At 37.8% G+C, this 23,394-nt stretch overlaps 5 protein-coding genes across 12 annotated transcripts in view; 2 read left to right on the forward strand and 3 right to left on the reverse strand.

Moving 5' to 3' along the window:
* The window catches only part of LOC104751139 (disease resistance protein RLM3-like), a 3,378-nt gene extending 1,556 nt beyond the window's left edge, over nt 1-1,822 (forward strand). The window contains exon 3 of the mRNA XM_010473027.1: nt 792-1,822. Within this exon, the coding sequence (XP_010471329.1) occupies nt 792-1,669 (878 nt within the window). The 3' untranslated portion in view covers nt 1,670-1,822. The remainder of the gene's footprint in view (nt 1-791) is intronic.
* LOC104751140 (disease resistance protein RPP5-like) lies at nt 2,393-8,781 on the reverse strand. 7 transcript variants are annotated; one of them, XM_019238362.1, is made up of 9 exons: nt 8,096-8,780; nt 7,016-7,992; nt 6,413-6,549; nt 6,014-6,316; nt 4,659-5,915; nt 4,016-4,560; nt 3,044-3,827; nt 2,808-2,961; nt 2,393-2,653 (listed from the first exon to the last, which is right to left on the reverse strand). In XM_019238362.1, the coding sequence occupies exons 1-7, from the start codon at nt 8,563-8,565 to the stop codon at nt 3,794-3,796; spliced, it is 3,723 nt and encodes a 1,240-aa protein (XP_019093907.1). In that variant the 5' UTR covers nt 8,566-8,780; the 3' UTR covers nt 2,393-2,653; nt 2,808-2,961; nt 3,044-3,793. The 7 variants fall into 7 exon arrangements, with proteins under 7 accessions (XP_019093907.1, XP_010471330.1, XP_019093906.1 ...); XM_010473028.2 differs by having other exon boundaries at nt 4,659-5,918; XM_019238361.1 differs by having other exon boundaries at nt 2,393-2,675; nt 4,659-5,918.
* LOC104751141 (probable disease resistance protein RPP1) lies at nt 8,776-10,646 on the forward strand. Its single transcript, XM_010473031.1, has 2 exons — nt 8,776-9,274; nt 9,415-10,646. Exons 1-2 carry the CDS (start codon nt 8,805-8,807, stop codon nt 10,481-10,483), a joined length of 1,539 nt encoding a protein of 512 aa, XP_010471333.1. The 5' UTR covers nt 8,776-8,804; the 3' UTR covers nt 10,484-10,646.
* Nucleotides 10,752-13,805, reverse strand: LOC104751142 (5'-nucleotidase SurE-like). The gene is made up of 10 exons (XM_010473032.1): nt 13,243-13,805; nt 13,033-13,127; nt 12,705-12,772; nt 12,525-12,568; nt 12,364-12,441; nt 12,136-12,289; nt 11,775-11,927; nt 11,530-11,637; nt 11,374-11,439; nt 10,752-11,184 (listed from the first exon to the last, which is right to left on the reverse strand). The coding sequence occupies exons 1-10, from the start codon at nt 13,533-13,535 to the stop codon at nt 11,086-11,088; spliced, it is 1,158 nt and encodes a 385-aa protein (XP_010471334.1). The 5' UTR covers nt 13,536-13,805; the 3' UTR covers nt 10,752-11,085.
* On the reverse strand, nt 19,751-21,894 carry LOC104751143 (FBD-associated F-box protein At3g49020-like). Of its 2 annotated transcripts, none has more exons than XM_010473034.2 (4): nt 21,697-21,894; nt 20,711-21,564; nt 20,486-20,620; nt 19,751-20,380 (listed from the first exon to the last, which is right to left on the reverse strand). In XM_010473034.2, exons 2-4 carry the CDS (start codon nt 21,530-21,532, stop codon nt 20,069-20,071), a joined length of 1,269 nt encoding a protein of 422 aa, XP_010471336.1. In that variant the 5' UTR covers nt 21,533-21,564; nt 21,697-21,894; the 3' UTR covers nt 19,751-20,068. The 2 variants fall into 2 exon arrangements, with proteins under 2 accessions (XP_010471336.1, XP_010471335.1); XM_010473033.2 differs by having other exon boundaries at nt 20,711-21,581.

Consider the following 23,394-nt stretch of genomic DNA (forward strand, 5'->3'; position numbering starts at 1 on the left):
GACGTGTTCCTGAATTTCCGAGGGGATGAGATTCGCAAAACTATTGTGAGCCATCTTGTCAGCTCGTTGAAGACCAAATACATCTCAACTTTCATAGCCTCTGAGCCTTTCGAGGACCTGGATCATGAGGCTATGGAACAGTCGCTAGTTGCGATCCCCGTGATATCAAAGCACTACGTGATTTCTGACTTCTGGATGGATGACCTCAGAAAGTTAATAGAGTGTGAGAAGATAGGAACTCTGACAACAATTCCTATATTCTTCCAAGTTAATCCTTTGGATATCTTAAGTCACGCAGTAGGAAAATACGCGGACACGCAGAGTGAGACCTTGGAGATGGTGCGGAAGTGGTTGTATGCTCAGGTGTCTCGTAAACCTAGCTTCAATTCCAATGATTGGTACACTGTTTGCTTCTTTCTTTTTTATTTTATTTTTTTAGTGCAAACACTGTTTGCTACTTATTTTTGTTTTAATCTTCTTATGTACATTATAGTAGAATTGTTAATATCGTTTCCTTTTCGGGTTACTGAGCAAAATACTGTTTTGGTGTGATATATTGAGGGTAATTATGTAGTTGTTAAATATATACTAGGAGAGAGTTCATGATCTCAAGACTTAGTATACATTTAAACAAAAAAAAGACTTTATTTTACATGATAGGGAGGACGACTCAGAGCTTGTGGATAGCATTACTAGTTTCGCTTCTAATATCCTGACATCTTCCACATCAAGCTATCATAGTACTGGTTTAAGCCCGGCTAGGAGTTTGAAGCTAGAGAGTGCATACAGCCCTTTAAATTACAGAATCCCTGACAAGTTTAAATTTCAGACATGGCATTTTTCTCCCACCTTACTCCGAGGACATTTTAAACTATTCTCGTTGCCCCTGCTCAGTCCCCAAACCCATCTGGGGATGAAGCGTCGCCTGAAAGAGCTGCGTTCTGTAACATTGCACACAGATTCTACAGTAATTGGTATTTGTGGAACGGAAGGAGTTGGGAAGACAACTCTTGCCAAGCACCTTTACGAGGAGATCTCACCACGATTTCAGCATCATATATATATGAAGAATAACATCAACAAGTTGCAGAGTATACTAGATATGCTAAATAGTGAAGTTTTTACGGGGAGCTCTGATAATGCCATCAAGGAAATGATGGGGAACCGGAAGGTTCTGCTTGTTGTTGATGGTGTAAATGACATGAAGCAGCTAAAAGGTATAACCAAAGACGCGAGTTGGTTTGGTCCAGGAAGTCGGGTCATTGTAATCACACAAGAGAGGTCTTTGCTAACTGAATGTGGAGTGAAACAAATCTACGAGGTTGAGTGTCCTAGATACGAGGAAGCTCTTGCTGTCTTCTCAGAGATTGCTTTCAAGCAGAGCAACCCTCTCCCTGGTTTTGAAGGTCTCTCCCTTCGGGCTGTCCATGTCGCTAATCGTCTTCCTCTGGCCCTCAAACTGTTGGGATCGTTCCTACGCGATAGGGAAAAAGATGTATGGATAAGTACATTGCGTACCCTCGAAGCATCTCGTGATAACTACGCTTCAGAGATCAAAAGGTATATTGGAGCAGATGACTATGCACCGAGACGTCCGATCAAAGTGGATCGACACATTGGAGTAGATGAAGCAAACTCTTTCCCGTTATATTGCTTGGCTCTGGAATGATCAGTGGGCATGTTCATAAGTCTACTTCAGTTGGATTTGTTTGAAATGAATGTTGTGAAAATCGTGGTTGAATAAGACGAACAAGGACATCTGTTCGTCACTAAACTCTTATGTATATTTATCGTTTATTGTGTGTGTACGTTTGTGAGTGTGTTTACTGTTTTATTTTATTTTGTGTGTACATTATGGGTAGATTCAGATAAGTCTCGTCAACACTCGTTGGACACAGAAGGCACTAGAAGTTTCAAGCTTGCACAAACAAATCGAACCAAAAGAAAAAGTCTTCTGACAGGAGATTAGGAACAGGACGGCACTTTTACAAGTGGAGATCGAGGTAAACAATGTGAGGAATGATATACATCTGAACATCCCTAAGTAGAATGGCAAGGTGGAAAGAATAATTGTATAGCTACCGAGAAAAACTGATTTTTAGGTGATGCGGTGCCAGAGTATCCAGTAAGCTCATGTAAGTTGGAAATAAGATGTCAACATAGCATTTGCACAAGGTTCTATTCGAGAAATTGTGCCAGCAAAAAGGTCGTTCTTTTCAATCAAGAGGTATACAAAACAAACTACAGAATAGAGAAAAAGCAGACCGACCCTTTTTTTTCCAATTTACAAAGTTAAGCGTTCCCAGAGAGCTACTGACAAACAAACAAACAAACCAACAACACCCACAGACTTGTAGGAGATCAAATAAATAAAATAAACAAAACGGTTAAATGATAAGTTGAGAACAATATCACAAGAACAAAAGATTTGTTGGGAGAGTTGGCTTGGTTTCGTCCGTTTCTTAACATTTATACCAAAAAACAAAAGATTTGTTGGAAGTGTTTTTGCCAATCATGCAACAATAATTTACTAGTATGACCTTTTTCATCTGTCAGAGTTAAGGGCTTTGGAGATCCATTCTGATTCTGTGACTTGAGTTCCCGAATCAACCTTTGGAACAGAGACAATGGAGTCACAGAAACCTGTCATTACCTAAAGGGATAGCAGACAAGTTCTTCTGTTCATGTATTCAGAAAAGAGTTGAAGAGTTGAATCATAATCACAGCACGCATATATCATGTATTTTGCATACAAAAGTCAAACCAAAAAATCAGTTTCTGAGACGAGTTTTATTAGAAATATAAACCTTGTTTTGTGAGGGTGATGTTGGAATTTCAATGTTAAGAGAGCAGTCTTTATGGAAACCTTCTGGCTCTATGTCTCTGATAGTTGCGTTTATCAAAGGTAAGCAGACACCAGTAGCATCCTTAAAGCCACTTTATTGGCTTTCATCATACTTCCTATAATCAATACGAAAAACTAAGGCAAAATAATTCCACAAATGTAGCTGCACATATCACCACGAAGGCACGATAGTCTCACCAGTTCAACGATATTGACAACGAGGGTACTCCAGAACTCAAAGGCTCTCTGGCTCCAGCAATTGCACCTGAATAGAACCTGAAGGATTCTCAAAAATCAGGAAAACAGAAAAGACGGGCAGACAAGATAGAAACACTTACATTTATTTTTCACAACATGAACCCTGATTAATTTCACTAATTACATGAAGAACATAAACAAAGACAAACATAACCAGAAATTACACTTTAGTATACAGAGAACATAACCCTGATATGATGAGATGCTCAAAATGCTAACCAGTATTAGTTTTGACCAAACAAAGAGCACCCTGATAATCCGAATGCATTCCACACTTATGGTTTCCACTCCATATGTATATAGAAAAGATACTTGCGATAAAAAACGGTAAAACAAAATCTACACTTCCCAAACGAGTTGAAAATCAATTTGTCGTCTATTTCCCCCTCTGTGGATGGGTTTCCAAGAAAAGTTAAATTTTTTACTGCTCTGGGAAGCTTCAATATGATTAGCCGCCCTCCACTGAATCTACATTCTGAATGGACAGTCTTTTCTGTTTTTCGCTAGGCGAAGATTTGTTAAGCAGTCACAATGCGATAAATCGAGTTTTGGCAGGCAAAATAAACTACCACTGGACCCTGGAGTTTGCTCCAGTCTTGTACAGCCTTTCAGTATCAACTCCTTAAATAGTGTGGCCCTTGTAAGATCTGGAAGACTGGAACTTTGGTCAAATTGTTAAAGTCTGTACATCTAGTCTCCACAAGGACCACAACTGACAGATTCCCTGAATATAAGAAAAACATAGAAGACGGTGAAACCTCAGAGACAGTTCTAAGAAGTTAGTTATTAAGATACCTGTCCTATGTCTAATTGATAAAATTTTACATCAACAATTCAATTATGCAACATGTGTTCAAGGCAGCTGAACTTAACTTTAAAAAGTACATATAACCAAGCTGGATTTTGACTGACCTATTAAGATTTTCTAAAGGTTCTTCAACTTTCCAAATTTGAAGAGAATCGGCAGGTCTTTGTTTTTTGTTTTTGGTTATCTTGTCTGTTTGGTCATCTTCCCAAATCAAGCTAAATCCACATGATTTTAGCTCCGCAGGAGGAGACTTAAACTCCTTTGAGAATTGCAAATCGGATTGGATGCCAAACTTGTTGATTTTGTCGCTGAAGTTTTTTAACCCGCGGATGATAACCAGGTGATCTGATTTAACAGCTTCTTCTTCATCTTCAGTACTATGAAAACTACTTTCCCGGCAATGAAAGAAATCTGGTTTAAGGTACAAATAAAAGTACCTTTCATATCCCCAGTCCCAGTCATAAGAAAATGGCGAGAATCGTATATGGAAGGGCTTCTTGCAAGAAAGCATGATACACCCATCAAAACCCAGCATTTTCGGGGATGGCCAACTATGGGGTAAGCCAATCGTTAGGGACTTTCCTGTCTTAATCTTGTCGAAGTAACTGGGCACCTCGGTTCCAGGAAAGAAAGCAAATCTCAGTGACTCCTATTCCACGACAATAACAACAACCAAAAAAGGAAAGAGAATTATCAAGTTCATGGTGTCTGCAGATGGAGGAGTGGGAGAAAAAGCTGAGAACATACCTCTTTGTTTTCTCCCTCGTTAAGAAACTGAGTGATTAAATGTTCATCCTGCTTTAAGCAGAAACAATGGCTTAGATCAAGGTGCTTTACAGAATGGTTCAAAGGAAGGGAAATCGTTTCCAGGGATTCACAGCCATGTGCGTAGAGATACTTGAGGCACAATGGGACTCTTTCTATCGATTTGAGTTTCTTGCACTTATTGAGGCAGAGAGTTCCCAGAGAGAAAAGACCTCCGATACTTGATGGCAATGTCTCAAAGTCATTCCTGCTAAGATCTACATATGATAGCTTAATATATTGTCCAAACTTATCTGAAATTGATTGAATGGTCTTGCAGTCGTCAACCCAAAGCTCCAGCAACTGGAATCTGCCCCAATCTTGTTCAGCATGAGATATTTTGAACACTGATTGGAGACTCACACAGCCAGAGAGTTTGATTCTCTCCAACTGAACTAGTTCTGGCAATGCTTTTAGTCTGCGGCAGTTACAAAGGCTGGCATATTTCAACCTGGGAAGTTGATTCATGGTTTCTGGTAAAGTCTCAAAATCATTGCCACTCCAGTCCAATTTCTCTAGGAATTGCAAACCACATACGTCATCCGGGATCACTTCGATGTTTAAGTTGATTAGATTTAACTCTTTCAAGCAGGGAAACATGGAAAGGCCATAGCAGAGGAAACTTGCATCATCAGCGTTGTATTTAAACCTGATAATGTCTATCAAATTGAAATCATGGAATTCTGACATGGGTCGTGGTTTCTGCTCTGCTTTCCTCATCGGTTCAGGACAATAAAACTCTGGTACTGCATGCAGTGTCCTCATAGAAAATTCAAGAGGTGGTTCATTATGAGGTAGTTGTTGCTCCCCCTTCATCAATTCATCAGGTGCTTGATGCTCAGTACTAAAACAGAGGTGATCTGCGTTGCCATCAAGCCACAACATCTGAATATGTATGTTTCCTCCCACGGATAGATTTGTAATGGACTCCATTTCCACCTCTTTACCCGAGAAATACAGAGCAACTTGACGACAGCCCCCACTCAGTTCCCTTATAATGATGTGGTAACTATTAAGTTGATCACAGTATGAGACATCAAGCTTTGTCAGCATCGTAAGGTTACTGATAGACTCTGGAATTCTCTTCAGCCTCTTGCAGCCTCGAGTTATCAATTCCTCCAAATTCACGGCCATTGAAAGATCTGGAAGATGTTCCAGATTTTCAGAGCCTGACAAGTCCAATCTTCTCAAGTTTGGCATCTCCTGAGAATAATTCAACAAAGAATAGGGAATTTGTGATAATGTACAAGTATTGGAAGAGACATTTTCATAAGTATTGATCTGTTGAGAGCTTTTACCATGGTCTCTTCCCAGAATACTGTCATATTGCTGCGATGTAGACTGACTTCAACAAGATCTCGTGGACGGAATCGGCAAGGGAATGTTGTCAATGGAAATGTGTCCCATTGTAGTAATCTAAGCCTCGATGAGAGTAGATTTGTATCGTCACTACTTAAATGCAGCTTGGACTCTATATGATCCGAGTGCTTGTAGATCTTGAGGAATTTGAGCGTATCGTGGTACTTCGTATACCCACCCAAATGCAACGCGAAAACCATGTCACACATGTGTAACGACATGCAATTAGTTGGTTCGCTCGTCTATGGGAATAAAAACGACAAAGTCAGTTGGCATACAAACAAGTGCAGAAACCACCAAGAACAACAACAGATGTTACAGAAACTGTAGGGGCTTACCGCGTTACTTTCCAGTAGTTTATAAATTTGATAAGGATCCCACAATACTCTTCGTCCCTGGGGCCTCTGCACGGATTCTTGATTCACAATTGCTCTAGCAGTTTGGTCTATTAAACTATGCATCTTTATATACCCACCAGCTGTGATTCNATGTTGTCAATGGAAATGTGTCCCATTGTAGTAATCTAAGCCTCGATGAGAGTAGATTTGTATCGTCACTACTTAAATGCAGCTTGGACTCTATATGATCCGAGTGCTTGTAGATCTTGAGGAATTTGAGCGTATCGTGGTACTTCGTATACCCACCCAAATGCAACGCGAAAACCATGTCACACATGTGTAACGACATGCAATTAGTTGGTTCGCTCGTCTATGGGAATAAAAACGACAAAGTCAGTTGGCATACAAACAAGTGCAGAAACCACCAAGAACAACAACAGATGTTACAGAAACTGTAGAGGCTTACCGCGTTACTTTCCAGTAGTTTATAAATTTGATAAGGATCCCACAATACTCTTCGTCCCTGGGGCCTCTGCACGGATTCTTGATTCACAATTGCTCTAGCAGTTTGGTCTATTAAACTATGCATCTTTATATACCCACCAGCTGTGATTCCAATAAGAGACTTCTCAGCCAATATCTTTAATCCCAGACAACCCTGTAGTTCACCATCATCGAGAAGGGTAGTGGCACGCTGGAGAGGCTCACCATTAAAGAGGCACGCTACATGAAGAAAAACATTCTTATCTGCCTCCTCTAAGCCATCGTAGCTAATTTTCAAGATCTCCATAACATTTTTATGAGGAGCTTCTATAAATCTACATAACGCATCATCCCACTCCTTCAAAGATGTCATTCTTCGGAAAAATAAACCGTAAGCTTCAATAGCGGCTGGAAGACCTTGAGCAAGCCAGGACGCTCGGATTGAAATTTTTTCATAAAGTTCAGAAGGAGGAAGCCCTCCTTCAAAAGCCAACTGGTTAAATAACTGAAGAGCAGCACCAGTATCCAAGCACTTGACTTCATATACAGTTCTTACTCCACATGAAATAAGCAAGCCCCTGTCCCGTGTTGTTATGATAATTCGGCTACCTGGACCAAACCAGTTGGACTCTTTAGCGAGGGCATGCACCTGTTTCATGTCATCCACATTATCAAAGACAACAAAGACTTTACGACGTCCAAACCTTGCCTTAATCTCCTGGGGTCCAATTTCTACACTCGAGAACTTCATCTTCTCCTCAGCAAGACCAAGTGCTGTTGAAATAAACTTTTTCCGTAAATACGAGGCATCATGGTTTCTGTATATCTTCGAAACGTTTTCAAGGAAACAACGACTTGGAAATGGCCTTGAAAACCGATCAAAGAGACACCTGGCAATGGTGGTTTTGCCAATGCCTCCCATTCCCCAGATTCCTATCATACGAACCTCGTCCCCAGATTCCATACTCAATAGAGAATTCAGTAGCTCCATGTGAGTTTCCATTCCAACAATATCACTGTAATCTACTGGCTGCATAATTAACAACTGGTTTGAAATGCCTTCAACAATCTCTTCAATCATCAAGGCCTCGTCCTCACTAGCATATGGAAAATTCTCAGAACACTTACAAACGGTTCCATAGATATGGTACTAGTACACATTAGAGACATATGTTGGTAAGTAGTGAAGTAAGAACTTACCAAGTTGCAAAATCCTTGCCTGCTATGCTAGCGATCTGCGTGAGAGCTTTTCTCCAATTCGTGACCTTCTTAGCAATTTCTAAGCCTTGGTACTTGTCGAATGTGAAACTCCCAGTCTGATGTCTGACGTGAGAAGGATCAACTCCATAGAAAATGGGAACGACTTTAATCTCCTTCTTGAAGTGAAGATCCATTATCATAAGGAGCTCGTCCAGGCACCATCTGGACGAAGCGTAGTTCTTAGATAGAATCACAAGAGCGAATCTGGAGTCTTGGATGGCTCTGCTGATTTCTTCGGAAATGGAGTCCCCAATCTCAAGCCTTTTATCATCTTTGAAGGTAACAACTCCACTGTTGACAAGCTCTTTGTGCAAATGGCTGACGATGTTTTTGCGGGTGTCTTCTCCTCGGAAACTCAGGAACACATCATACTTCCAGACATGAGACGAAGAGGATGAAGAAGAAGCCATCAATAGTCTCTGTGGATCAACTACGTGGTCAAACTTCCAAAAGTAAACAGAGGTTCAATAAGACCTCCCCAAAAGCAACCATGTGGTGACACACTTGCACATGGTGGACAATATTTTTAAAAAATCCCTTTTGACTTTTGGAAGCTAAACCTACGCCATTGACTGACTCCATTGCAAATCTTCAGTCAAAAACTCAGAGCTACAGATCATCCCTAGTTCCCTACACTACATCGATAACCATGGCTTCTTCTTCCTCCTCCTCATCAAAACCCGATGTGTTCCTGAGTTTTAGAAAGGAGGACACCGGTAGGACTTTCGTCAGCCATCTCTACCGTTCGTTGGACTCAAAACAAATTCGAACTTACAAAGATGTGAACCAGCAGACGACGAGAGACGGAAAAATTTCGCCTGAAACCGCTAAGGCAATCAGAGAGTCGAAGATCGCCGTCGTCGTGATATCGGAGAACTACGCCTCTTCCGTCTGGTGCTTGGAGGTACTCGCGGAGATTATTGATCGTTCGTGGCTCATCAAAATCAAAACAGTCTTCTACGAAGTGGATCCGGAGGATTTGACAAAACCAACCGGAAAATTCGCGGAAGACTTGCGGAGACATGAAGAAATAGAAACTCCGGAGACTGTGAATCGCTGGAGGAATGCACTGGATCGATTAGAGAGCCGCACCGACCGTAGATTTTGCTCGCGCGATTGGTAAAATATTCTTATTAGGGATATAAACCAAAATTTGTCTACCACCAATTTGGTTTAAGAGGTTTTAATCAATGTAATTAGGCTTAAACCTTAGTCGCTACTCTAGTATCTCAACTTACAACCTTTTGTTTTCTTGACAGGGAGGATGATTCCAAGATGCTCGATAATCTTATCATCGACATTAGTTCTCCTACTGATGCCCTCCAATCACTTCGTCGAAAGGCATCATCAATCAGGCAATCTAGTGTTGGCCAAGAATCGAGTGTTTCGGGATTGATGACAGATATCGATACCAAGTACACACCCAAAAGCCTATCTGCTTCTGGAGAAACTACACTTGGACTTGAGAGATATGCACTTGAAGACACATCTGTTATGGACGATATGTCAAATGAACCGCCTTTTCCCGCGTCTGACAACGGTCTTGTTGGGATGTATCGTCATAAGAAAGCAGTCTATGGATTGCTGGATTTGGAATCTAAGGACATTGTTCGTACAGTTGGCATTTGGGGTATCCAAGGCGTTGGTAAAACGACACTCGCTGAATGTGTTTTCGACGACATCTCAGGCCACTTTCAACACCACTGCTTCCTAACCAATGTCAACAAAATCTATCAGAACCGCATCTCACCGAGTTTACTTGAACATCTTACAATGACAAGAAGTTCTTATGATATCTTTGATGCCATCAAACCAAGTCTTGTAAACAGAAAAGTGCTGCTTGTTGTTGACGGTGTTGATGATACTCAGAGTGAACAATTTAAGAATGCACTCAAGGCTACCCGTTGGCTCGGTGCCGGAAGTAGAGTTATCATGACAGCTAGATTCGACCATTCACTTAAGTCATGCGGAGTAAAATACGAGATGGAGTGTCTGAGATATGAGGAAGCTCTCCAGCTCTTCTCAATACACGCTTTCAAGAGGACTTGCCCTCTTACTGGTTTTGAACCTTTCTCCATTCGTGCTGTCCACTTTGCTGGATGTCTTCCCCTGGCCCTCAAAGTACTCGGTTCATTTTTATTTGATAAAGACAAAGAGAGTTGGAAAAGAATATTGCGCAAGCTCGAAGCATCACAAGATAATGGTAGCCGCCAGATATCTAATTATATCGGGGGCGGTGAATACCTTCCAAGACATCAAATAGAATTGGAACAATATGTAGAAGCAGATGAAGAAGAATATTCACCTTCATATCTCATGTTGCTTTGAGTCTTTGACAATCAAAGATCATACCATGTTCTAAGCCTCCTCAAAATATTTGGTGGATGTGCCAAATACAATAAAAGTGATGTTTCTCTTATCTATGTTGATAGCTCGTTACATAGCATCTATGCGAAAGTTATTTACATTCTTGTATCCTGAAAAATGATTTGTAGGTGTTGTCACTAGTTGGCCCGAAAAAAAAAAAAAAAAAGTGTTGTCACTGAAGACAGAGATCACAGAAGATAAAAATCTGACACAAGATGAGTGCCAGATCTTTGGGTAATGGCGGCAGAGGCAATAGTATCAGCCATAGTATTTGGGTAAAAGATCGTTCTTCTCAATCAAAAGGTATACAAATTGTATGAATTCGAAATAGAGAAAAAGCAGACCGACCTTTTTCCCCAATTACAAATGTAAAACAGCTACTGACAAACAAACAAGCCAACAAGAGCAACCCAGACTTGTAGGGAGATCAAATAAATAAATAAACAAAAGGGTTAAATGACAAGACGACCACAAGAACAAACAAATGCAGAATCCAGTAATCAGATTTGTTGGGAGAGTTTTGGCCAAAATCATGTAACATAATTTACGAGTATGACCTTTTCTCATTGATCAGAGTTAAGGGCTTTGGAGATCCATTCTGATGCTGCGGCTTGAGTTTCCGAATCATTATTTGGGAGTAGAGACAATGGAGTCACAGAAACCTGCCATTACCAAAAGGGAAGTAGGTTAGAATCTAGATATATTTTCCTTACAAATTTTTGGAGACTTAAGAATTTAACCAGAAAAATCTGTTTCATGTTGAGTGCAAGTGTTGATTTAGAAAAGAACAGGGTGCAAAAAAGGAGAATGGATTTAACAATACAGAAAAGAGCACGATCATGGCGACTTACAAAACCATCTTCTAGAGCCTTAACATCCAAATCTTCATCTGTGTGTTCTTGTTCTTTAGCAAGAAACTGCAAATATATATATACGTCGAAATTTTAAACACAATGATGAAATATCCAAAGGATTTGTGAAGAGAATGGTTCCAAGTTTTTCTTTACCTCTAGGCGAAAGAATTTCTTAACACGGGTATCAGTTTTACCAGCAACCCCAACCGATTCAATCTCCACAATACTCTTCTTCTGAGTGGTAAAACGACGAGCTGCCCCCTGAGATTGTCACATATCTTAATATTAGAGTCGAATATACTAATCTTGGACCTTCTGAACCAACAATTAATCTAACCAAAAAAAAAAACACAAATTCAGAGGTTTAAAACTTTTGAATATGGAATAATATAACTCACAGCAGCTGAAGCATCCCTGCCAAGCTGGGCAAGCTGAGCCCCTAGACTTTGTTGGTTGGACATGAAATTCCCAGCACCAGGGTGACGGTGAGCTGAAACAGCTTGCCAACTAGGACTCTGCCTCCACATGCTTTGTTTTGTTACCTTGAAACCCTATTCATATATACAAGTAACGTCAACTTCTCTATATTATCTCATAGTGAGGCTCAGATTTCACAACATCAAAGAATATATCTCCTGAAAAAACGACTGTATGATCGCTGCAAAAGAGATCCTTTCTGAAATTTAGTTTGCATGTTCCTTGCATACAAAAGTAGAACCAAAAAAAGGTTTCTGCGACAGTTTTATTAGAGATACAAACCTTGTTTGATGAGGGTGATGTTGGAATTTCTATGTTGAGAGAGCAGTCTTTAGGGAATATTCCTTTCTCAATGTCTCTGATAGTTGCGTTTATCAAAGGTAAGCAGACACCAACAGCATCCTTAAAGTGACTTTCTTGGCTTTCATCTTTCTTCCTATAATCGAAATGAAAGAATTATGGCCAACAAATCCAAATATGTAGCAGCAGGCATTCCCACAATATACTCACCAATTCAATGATATTGACAAAGAGGGTACCCCAGAAATCAAAGCCTCCCTGGCTCCAGCAACTGCACCTGAATAGAACCTGGAGGACTCTCAAATCAGGAAACACAGAGGACACGGCCAGACAAGGAATAACAAACTTATTTACAAGACAAAGGCACTTACATTTGATGGCCACAGCTTGAACCCTGATTGATTCCACTAATTACCTGAAGAAAACAAGCAAAGACAAAGATACAGAAATTACAAATACCAAAATATCATACAGTCAAAAATGATAAGAAAATAAGCAAAATGCACGAAGGTGAAATAGTATCTCTCTCCAAAAAAGCATGTTTTTTTTACCAGTATTGGTTTTGACCAAGCAAAAAGCGCCCCGGATAATCCTAACGAGATGCAGTCCACAGGAGTCCCTGAGACAAAAAAAAAGAATAACTTCAAATCCTATGAACAAAAACAGTACTCACACCACATGTATTAAAACAAGAAACTGGCAACAAAAAGGAGAATCCAAGTCTACACTACACTTCTCCAAAAACTTGAAAATCAACAAATTTTGTTTCAATAAAGACTTAAAAATGTTCACATTCCATATACTTATTTGTCAAGCTTATAAATGTTGTAAAAACTTCAAAAAACTGTACTAATAATCATTTCAAACAAATCCACATACCTGAAACTTCAAAGGCTGTGGCACCTTTAATAGTAACAGAGCTTACAGCGATTGTTTCCCCTGGAGTCATAGAATGAGCAGAAGCTGATTTGTCCCTGCAGATTACAATTAAGTTCAGAACTTTTAACAAAAGACTAACCAAAACACGCGAGGTGAACAAATCAAAATCAAAAATCAAATTAACAACAATCGGAATTGTTCGTAACGCACGTCTGAGGAGCACAAACATGGACATTGTAGAGCCCTTCAAGAACCAAAGCCTCAACGAGAGAAACAAGCCCTGGCGAATCAATCCCATCACCATTCGTAACTAAAACAACAGGTCTAGAGTCATCGATCTCTTCCTCCACCGCGGCAACGTCAACGGAATCAGATGTAGACGGAGCTTCCTCCGTCGATCCATCGCTCCCAACTTTTTCCTCGTTCCCTCCTTTTCTCTTCGAAAGCACATCCTGGAGATTCGAAACAAGCGCCGCTGACAAAGCATTGTTCTTCGAGGTCATCGTTAGAGAACAAAGAAGAAAACGCAGATTTGTGGATTTTGGGTCTGTGTTGAACGAATCAGAAAAAAAAAACCCTAACGAGAGAGAAGAATAAAATTAGAACACAGAACGGGTCTAACGGAGTTGTCTTAGAGAGAGAGAGAGAGAGAAGAAAGGGAGCTACTTTAAAAAATTGGAAGAGAGAGAGAGAGAGAGGTTGAAGAAGAGATTACTTGTGAACTGTAACAATTTGAGTTTCCTCCGCTTTGATAGGAGATTGAATAGAGAAGAAGAGTGACGACGCGCAACTTTTTTATTTTTATTTTCAGACAATTATATAATATTATTATTATTAAAAATTCAATCCAATAAGGCAATAACCACCCAATAGGAAATTGAGAAATGTTTATGTAAATATTAAAAAAATGTATATATGAATTAACACATAAAAATCTTGAAATTTTGTATATATTTTATGGATATTAATTATTTTATTTTAACTATGGTCAAAAAGATGAAACAAGTTAAAGATGGTCCAGATCTAAAATAATTATACGGTAGTTATCAGATGTCATATTCATAAGAAGAATTATGACATACATAAAAAAAATAGTTTGAACCGACAACATTATAGTACCATGTTGGTTGAATAATTAAACAAAAATGTTAATTGTTGCTAGATCATATGCTAGTGAAAATGTTTTTATTATCTGTTAAAAATAGCCTTTTGACTAAATTAACTTTAGATACACTAATGCTTTATTACTATATCTGGGTACAGTAAAATTTTATTTAAAAAAAAACTAACATAAAGGGAAGAAGAAGAAGAAGAAGAAGTATTTCTAGCTAATAATTGATTTTGTTAGTTTAGCATTCCATATTAATGATTAATGATTTAAAAACTTATTATGGATGGCAAAAAATAAAGTAGGGTCTCAAAGTCAACAAATGAATTTAGAAAATGTCAATACGAGGGTTGTGAAGGTGATTACTGATTGTGATAAGTGTCTTCCTACTCATAAAAAACTAGGTAACAACCCGCTATGGTGGATAAATCAATACAAATAATATAAGTGATATAAGTAAAGTTATTATCGAAAATCTAAAATTTGTTAGTGTAATAATCAAATATATAACCCGTGAGATTATGTTTAGATCAATATATTATGTATCAACTAAATATATATATCACCCGCTCTTTCTTCAATCTATGCAAGATTATTTATTTCATTTAATTTTCTTTTTGTAAGAATATGTTTCACCCGTGAAATATTATACCAATCATATTAAATAATTACATTGCCTATAATAATGATTATTGTAATAATTTTATTTTAGAAATTTTAAATATGTAAATATTAATCAGTTTTTTTAAGAGGTGAATAATTTAGTTTTTTGAAAATGTTTTAGATCTAATAATGATATAATAATTAAATATGTTATAAAAATGATTAAAATATATTTTAAATTTTAAATATGTGAATATTCCTTAATCATTCAATAGCAATTATGCGTAAATATCCATAAAAATGAGAGTAATAAATTCATTAGTGTCTCGAGCTTTCTAGCGACGACATATCAGCATTTTCTTGAGAATGTTTGTCTGTTAATATAGAGAGGGGATGTCAAAGGTTTAGCTCCTTAGTTTTGATATAATTGAAGTGATCGTCACGTCGTGATAATTACTCGGGCTCGGGTAACAAAAATATGTTATTAAATTCGTTGTTTAGAGAAAAAAACTCAAAAACATACCCAAAATAAATGAATAATACATTTGAACTGTTGTAAAGTATAAACCGAACTGGAGCATCATTTTCTTTTTCCCCTTATCCATTGTCGGCCTAACAAAATTCAAAAAACTTTGTAGTTTTCTCAATATTTTTGGGAACTCTTTTGCTTAATATAATCTTTTAGATCTTTTAAGAGTTGGCTGCCTACAAGACACTTCTACTACTTTACAGATATATATTGTATTTGTAATTGTAATTGTCCATAGTACGATCCTTGCATCGGTGATGAATATCTGAGAGGAACCCCCTGTTCACGATCACGATAATGCTGCTGCTGATGAATATCTGAGATCCGTCGTTGCGCAGGTTGGGAGATCTATGCGTTCTCGCCGCGGTTTTTCTGCATTTCCTAATGGTAGCAAATCGTACTTTGTCACCGCCATGATTTCTGTTATTTTTTTTCTTTTTTCTTTATGAGATATAAACTAAAACTAAGAATCAATTTGTGTATTCATTCTCCTGATTTCATGCTTTCAGAAGATGTGGTTGAAGAAGGCCCAGAGTTCTCCATTCTTCAACGTGTTTGATGTTGTGAACGATTATTATAAAGATATGTAGTAAGACTACAAAAACCTTGTTGTCCGGTCCAGTAAATCGCGTTCTTCATGCAATACCTGATAGGTCCCAATTTAGGACAATCAATGTTATCAAGAACAAAGGACAAGAACACTTTGGTTCTCAAAGACTTTAGAACAAGTTATTGCAATTTTCTCTTCATAACTTCTCTGTTGAAGTACATGTCTTTAAATACAAATAGCATTGATCGCTCACGATCCTACAAACAAGGAAATAAGAAAGTGGGAAGTGGAGACACTACTTCTCCTATTACTAAGGAGATAACTAAAAGAGTAAACTCGATCCTATCAATACCTTATTTTGTCCCATGCATAAATAACCATTTCTTATCATACCTCAATATGCAAAGCCGCAAAGGAAAGAGCATTTCTCAAAATTCCCTTGGCAAATTACAATTTCGATTCAATAACATAGGAGTAAAGAATCAGACGCCGCCCATAACGCAAATATATATATCCGACGAACCTATCATGCAACCGGCTAGGGACTTATATATGTTGAGAATTGAGTTCTTGACTAAATCTGCAACAAAGAGAAAGAAGAAATCAGTGAGTCGAAGAACAAAGAAAAAGAAGCAAAGCTCCGTAAAGAAGAAGAAGAAGAAGCAGAGTCAACGACAAGAAAAAGGTCAACAAGCCTGTGTGTTTTGTCATGGGCCACCAACTTGATTTAGGCCCAAAGAGAAAGATGTTTTGGTGGTCCATGTGGAAGATGGACTGGACAAGTAGAAGCAAGAGACCAAGGACAAGACAAAGTAGAAAGTTGTGTTGTGACTTAGTCATTTGTTTGGTTAAAACCTAGCTAAGAGAGTTGTTGTAGTAGTAGTGTGGCTTGTGTAAGAAAGCAAGTCTATGATGTGTAAGGGTTAGTAACTAGGAATGTGGTCTAATGTGTAAGAGTCATGATGCATGTGTGAGGTGCAACTAGTAAAAGTAGTATAAGTATGATGTGTGTGTTGTAAGAATCTATCCTTGAGATCCGAAAATAAAATGTAATCTCTTTGTGTTATCTCTCTAAGTTCTATAACACTTTCTTGTTATTCAATGAACAAAACAGAGTGAACAAAACAGAGATAGAGAGATGAGAGAAACTGATCTTACAAGTGAGAGTCAGATCTTGAAATGTCAACAATATATTTATGGATCTTTAACGCTCTCTTTTAGCTATCTAAGAACAGCAACTGAGAATGAAATCATGATATTGATATTAAAACAGGAGTTTTTTTATATGTTTTTTCAAAATTCTATACTAAAAATCTATGTGAAGTTTCTCAAAATAATTTTCAGAAGTCTTTTGTTCAAACAAACAAATTCTTAAATATTTATAAGAAATTGTTTAGTAAGAAAACAGTGGAAAAAAAAAATAGGAAGACATAGATGGTGACATCCAATTAAATATGAGAAAATATATTAATTCATGATTCTAAAAATATTTCATTTGTCTGGTGGCCAAATAAATGGTTCAGTATATGCAAGGTCACCAGTTTGAATGTTCGATTCGTCTCGCCTCGACGTCCAGTTAAATTCTAAGACTGATTTTTATATTTTTTTAAAAATTTGTGTAACTGAAGTAAAAGTTTTGCATAAATAATAATTTAAAGTTTTTTACAAGATAATATTTCATAATTGTCACCAATCATATATAATTTTCACCAAAATACGCATTGGTTCAAAATCTAGCATGACAAAAAGAGTTTTAAGTAAAAAAAATATCAAATTAAAAGTCATAATACTAGATTTACAGCCTTTCAAGCTTTTACAAAATTAGATTCCCTAAAAAAATTGGGAATCTAGTTTCTGAAAAATTAATCAATTTTCAAAAAAAAAACAAAAACCCTCTCATATTGATTTCTCATTTTCTTCTCTACGTTCTTCTTTTACTTTCATTTTTCAATTCTTATTTTCAATTTTTTAAATTTTTTAATCTTTTTAACAGAAACCAAAAACCAAATATTTTAAAAACCAAAAACTAAAATCTAAAAACCAAAAGCTAAAAACCATTTGAAAAACCAAAAGCTACAAATTGCCGCAAGAGTTGACATCTAAATTAACGAGTGCTATTTCCACTTTTTGGTGGAAATCCAACGATAAGGCTCATGGTTTACATTGGGTGGCTTGGGATAAACTATGTAAGGATAAGTGTGATGGGGGTCTAGGTTTCAGAGCCTTGGAACAATTTAATGATGCTATGTTAGCAAAACAGTATTGGCGTTTAATTCAACACCCGACGTCATTAATGGCGAGGGTTTTGAAAGGCCGATATTTTAGCAATAAACACCCGCTTATGGCCAAAAAACCTTCTAATCCCTCCTTTGCCTGGAGGAGTATTTTTTCAACGAAAGATTTAGTGGAATATGGAGCGCGATGGGCGGTAGGTTCGGGTAGTTCTATTTCGGTTTGGAGAGATCCATGGATTCCGGATATTAGACCACGTCCTGCCAATGGTCGGGGACGACTCTGGTTACCGAGCTTGATGGTGAACCACTTAATTAATCCTGTCACGAAGGATTGGCACTTGCCTACTCTAGAAGAGTTTCTGGATCCGGGGGATATACCGATTATTCGGCGTATGTCGGTCAGTAAGGTCCAGCAACGGGATCGGTTAGTATGGCATTTTACCAAGTCAGGGAAGTATACGGTTAAATCAGGTTATAGATTAGCCAGAGAACTGATGACGGAAGTCGAATACGGACCAACATGTATGGCCCTCAGGGCCCAGGTGTGGAAGCTGGATGTTCCCCCAAAGGTCCAACATTTTTTCTGGCAGATTGCGTCGGGCACCCTCCCAGTGCTCGAACGACTTGCGTATAGGGGTATCCGGTGTGATACACTCTGCAAACGGTGTGGGGCTGCACCAGAAACTATCAATCATGCTCTCTTTGAGTGCCCTCGCTCGCTCGATGTTTGGGAGTTGTCCCTAGTTTCGTTAGTCCCCGATGGCTTTCCATTTGCTTCAATTTATGCAAATTTAGACTTTATTTTTTGGCGGGCAGCCTCTCAGTCGGGGGATTCGGATGTAGCTAATCGTCTTCCTTGGATACTTTGGACATTATGGAAAGATAGGAATAAAAAAGTTTTTCAGGGGTTACAGGCCGAGCCGACGGAAATTCTACACCAGGCGAATAATGATAAATTACTATGGGAAGAAGCAAAATCCTATTCGGATAGGTATTTGCATACTACGCCTCTGGTGGAGGATAGGGGAGCGTTTCCTCGATGTCAGATTGATGGTTCTTGGAAAGGGTCAGATGCTATGCAGGGTCTAGGATGGTGGTGTTGTAGTGATGATGATGCGACTCTCCTTTTGGGAGCACGGAGTCAGAGATGCGGTCCTACATCCTTACATGCAGAGCTACAAGCCTTGATTTGGGCTATGGAGTCACTCTTGGCGGCTGGAGTTGGATGTCAAAGCTTTGAGACAGACTGTGCAGAATTGGTGGCGATGGTGCAGACGCCTGACGATTGGCCATCTTTTTCGAACCTGTTAGAGGAGTTTCTTGTGCTCAGACCATGCTTTTCCTCGTTCTCCCTGATCAGGATCTCTAGAGAGCTCAATGTAAGGGCAGATTGTCTAGCCCGTTCTTCAAGATTGCTTTCCTCTGAAATTTCCTTTGTAAACTCTTTTCCTCCGGTTTGGGCAACCAATCTTGGAGTTATTTTTTAATTTGATTAATGTTTGGTTGAAAAAAAAAAAAAAAAAACCATTCCATTCATGGCCATAAATGAAACATACTGATGTTGTTCCATTTTTGTTACGATTTGCTTCAGATTAATAGACTTGATTAGATTCAGCAATTTACTTGTGTTCGATTAGTATCTAAGACGAAGTTGTAGATATTTTAATAATATAATAATAAATAATATCTTACCAGTTTTATAATTAAATCCACAAAATAGAAATCTTAATTGAAAAGAAAAATATTTTACCAATTACAAGAGTAGGTATCGAGGTGACATGAATTTGAAGCCCTAGCCACAATAGTCAACTCGTTGAGCATCTCACGTCTCTCTTACAACTCCACGAGCTTTCTAGATTCGATGGGTTTTTGTGGAGAGAGTTGCTTTCTTCAAGCGTCTAGCGTTCTTTAGAATGTAGGTAGCCACTTCTTTCTCATCTTCTAGTTGCCATCCGTATCCTCTCCACAAAAATGTTTCAAGATGGAACAACAATTAACTAGAAGAGTAGGTATCAATCAGCTTCACACACGAGGTGACATGAGTCTGAGGCCCTAACCACATTAGCCAACTCATTGAGCATCTCACGTCTCTTTTCCAACTTCTCGAGCTCGTTAGGTTTGATGGATTTTGTGGAGAGAGTTGCTTTCTTCAGGCGTCTTGCGTTCTTGAGGATGTATGTAGCCACTTCTTTCTCATCTTCTAGTTGCCATCCGTATCTTGTCCATTCGAATGTCTCAAGATGGAACAACAAACATTCTGGTACACATTTCGGTTGATTCCATTTCCGGTCCACCAGATTATCTTTATTAATATACCACTTTGACTGAGATATCAAACGTAATATTTTTAAGATCATCAATATACCTCAAAAGAGCACTGGAAAACCAAAAAAAAAAAAGAGTAGCTGACTAAATATGAAATGGCTTACGTCAATGAGCTTGAGGATTTGTAATTTAGGAGAACTATTGAGCATGAGCGAAAGAAGATTACACCACTCTTCTTTGTTTGTATGCAGCTCCAAAGATAGAAGCCGATAGAAGATTTTACGAGTAGGATACTTAACCTGTGCATCATCAGACATCAGACAACATTAGTAGTACACAAAATAATGTTAGCCAAGTTGCAGAGATAAAAACTTAAATCTAAATATTACCTTTAGGGGTGATAAGTCTAAGGAAAGGCGTTTGGCTGAAGTAAGAGGTTCCAGCATTTTCTCATTGGTTATATCAAAAACGTTGGTGATTATTGCATCCACCAGCTCTGGCGCATTCTGAATCAGACAAAATCCAATCCTATTGAACCCATCGATGTTAAAGTATTTCAAAGAAGGAGCATTTATCACATAGCCACCATCACCACCATAGTGATCATCTTCAATGGTTAGTCTCTGTAACGACGGCACCGCAATAGTTAAAGTTTCCACATCGTTATTTCTTATCCGATGCAACACCAAATCTTCAAGTCTAGGGCAGCCACATAAAAGGTTTGAAACAGATTCCTCGTCTTTGAATAGTGTATAGTAAAGATGCAGCTCTCTAAGGGAGTTGAAACAGACCCCAGAAGTAAGGTCTAGAAAAATTGAAAACTTGAGTTTCAAGCTCTCTAGTGTGTTACTACAACAACACAAAGCACTCGGAAATCTTACTGAGTCTTCATCATAACATGGAAAACTGAGTACCAATTTGCGCAGATGGCGTGCAAAAGCAATTCCAATCCATATCCCAACATCCGAAGCATCACTCTCATCATCAAATCCCAAATGCAAACTCTCTAGAACCGGAGCTTTATGTAGAATTAAAGAACTGCAAATATTCTCTGAAGATGTATGGTGATAGCCAGAATAAAAATTGAGATTTGGCAACACCTTCCAAAGAGACCTCCACCGTTTAGACAGAACACTAGTGGTTATAGCAATTTCTGTCGGAAGTGAAGACAATATGTGCAGAAGCAACTCTTCAGGCAACTCACTGATCATGTCCTTGTGTGCAACACCTCGACTACTCAAACCTTCACCACCGATTTTGCTGTAAAAATATAAATAAAAACAAAAGAAAAAGAAAAAAACAAAGACTTGAAGGGGTTCAAAGTTTAGTGTAACGAAAACAATGAGAAGGGAAATAAAGAAGGCGAGAAGAATACCGTTTTTGTTCCATTCTTTCTGAACAGAGAGACAGCAATTTGGCACAAAATCAGTCAAATTGCGAACAAACGAATCCAATTAGAGCTTAGATATGATCATGGTGACGAGAGAGATTCAGCTTCAGAAACTATTCTATTGGGTTTGTGAAACTAATAAAAGGATTAGCGAGCCACGAAACCCTAACAGAGTGAGCTTTTAACAAAAGAATCTGGAGAAGAAGAAGATGAGAACAGTGAAAAGTGCTTTTAAATGGGTTTGTTTGGTCACCGTTTAGGCCCAATATATATCGTTGAGGCCCAAGTTTCTTGGTTTTGTCTCGAGTTTTATTTTTTTATTTTTTTGAACATCTGAATTTTATTTAATTTGTTAATGTTGATACAAATATGGAATTAGCCACCTTGGTGGTACTGTAAAGTATTGATACAAACCACTTATTAAAGGAGCTTTACGACATAACGTATCCGCTGCAGCATTTCGTTCCCTGTTGATATGATCCAAAGATGACATAGGGAGTTTTGACATCCAATAACGGATATCATACAGGAGAGTACCAATCTTCGAGTGATCGCCCGCCTTGTTGATCAGATCAACTAGTTCTCGATTATCATTTTCGAACCATATATGTTGGAGTCCATGAGCCCAAGTCAACTGTAGAACATGGAGAAAGCCAAGGGCTTCGACCTGAAGAACAGATGTCGAGGATTGCAGTTTTGCACAACCAGAGTAGAGAACGTGACCTGTGGAATCTCGAATAATCCAGCCTGTGCTTGTATAAGGTCTCCCGTTAACATATCCACTGTCAAAGTTACACTTTATCCAGCCAGAGGGAGGTGGAGTCCAGTCACGATTGTTAATTCTCGATGGGTTGCTTCGGTTCGTTTGTAATCCAGATATCTCTGCGTTTTGATGTTGAAGTTGTGTTGTCTCTATCCATTCAGTAATATTTATTTATTTTTAGATTAGAAAGTGTTTAAAATAAATTACAAAATAAATAAAAAATTTATAATATGGTGTGTTTGTATTTTTTTTTTGTTAATCGAAATACATAAATTTTATTAAATAAGAAATAAATTAAAAGTATATAATAATATATATTATGATGAATAGTACACAATATTATTTTCTTAAATAATAAAGAAAGTGCTAATTGTCTCTAAATTATTACAAAATATGTTTTAAGTTTAGATATAAGTTATAACTTATATGATACACATTTTCATGAAAATGTATAAACCTTCTCGGCTGGCCACCAAAACTCTTGCTCATTGGGGCCAATTTCAGTTATTCGAAAGTTAGACGAAATAACAAAACCTCATTTATTCATTTATTCATTTTCTATTTTGGACACTAGAACTCATACCCCGCATACTCCGCGATATCGCGAGAAAAATATTTCAAAAAAAAGTAAATTAAATTTAAAATTTAAAATTATATATTACAAAATCATTTGAAAATATATATTAAAAAATAATCTCAAAAGAAGAAAATAATAAGTAGGACTAAAACATCATAAATATTAAATATATATAACTGTGATTTTAAAAAACACAACCATCAAAATAAAAACATATAATAAAAAATAATATGACAAAAAGAATCAAATGAAAAGTCATAATAAATCGCAGCAACTTTAGTTATAATTTATATTTATTATCAATATAAGATATTGTATGAAAATTATTGTAAAGAGTAACAAG

The sequence above is a fragment of the Camelina sativa genome, chromosome 16 (genome assembly GCF_000633955.1).
Source record: "Camelina sativa cultivar DH55 chromosome 16, Cs, whole genome shotgun sequence".
Taxonomy (NCBI): domain Eukaryota; kingdom Viridiplantae; phylum Streptophyta; class Magnoliopsida; order Brassicales; family Brassicaceae; genus Camelina; species Camelina sativa.

Bases quoted from the DNA above. Each gene is read 5' to 3' on its own strand.
- LOC104751140 (XM_010473028.2), bottom strand. From the start codon at position 8,565: ATGGCTTCTTCTTCATCCTCTTCGTCTCATGTCTGGAAGTATGATGTG. The intron at 7,993-8,095 runs GTAAGTTCTTAC...TCCATATGCTAG, and splicing joins GGCAAGGATTTTGCAACTTG to TGAGGACGAGGCCTTGATGA. The intron at 3,828-4,015 runs GTCAGTCAAAAT...TCTTATATTCAG, and splicing joins CCTTTAGAAAATCTTAATAG to GGAATCTGTCAGTTGTGGTC.
- LOC104751141 (XM_010473031.1), top strand. From the start codon at position 8,805: ATGGCTTCTTCTTCCTCCTCCTCATCAAAACCCGATGTGTTCCTGAGT. The intron at 9,275-9,414 runs GTAAAATATTCT...TTTTCTTGACAG, and splicing joins AGATTTTGCTCGCGCGATTG to GGAGGATGATTCCAAGATGC.
- LOC104751142 (XM_010473032.1), bottom strand. From the start codon at position 13,535: ATGACCTCGAAGAACAATGCTTTGTCAGCGGCGCTTGTTTCGAATCTC. The intron at 12,569-12,704 runs GTAAAAAAAACA...TGTTTTCTTCAG, and splicing joins CTTGGTCAAAACCAATACTG to GTAATTAGTGGAATCAATCA. The intron at 11,440-11,529 runs GTAAAGAAAAAC...ATATATTTGCAG, and splicing joins AGAAATTCTTTCGCCTAGAG to TTTCTTGCTAAAGAACAAGA.
- LOC104751143 (XM_010473033.2), bottom strand. The intron at 20,621-20,710 runs GTAATATTTAGA...GATGATGCACAG, and splicing joins TAGACTTATCACCCCTAAAG to GTTAAGTATCCTACTCGTAA. The intron at 20,381-20,485 runs GTAAGCCATTTC...TTGATATCTCAG, and splicing joins AAATCCTCAAGCTCATTGAC to TCAAAGTGGTATATTAATAA.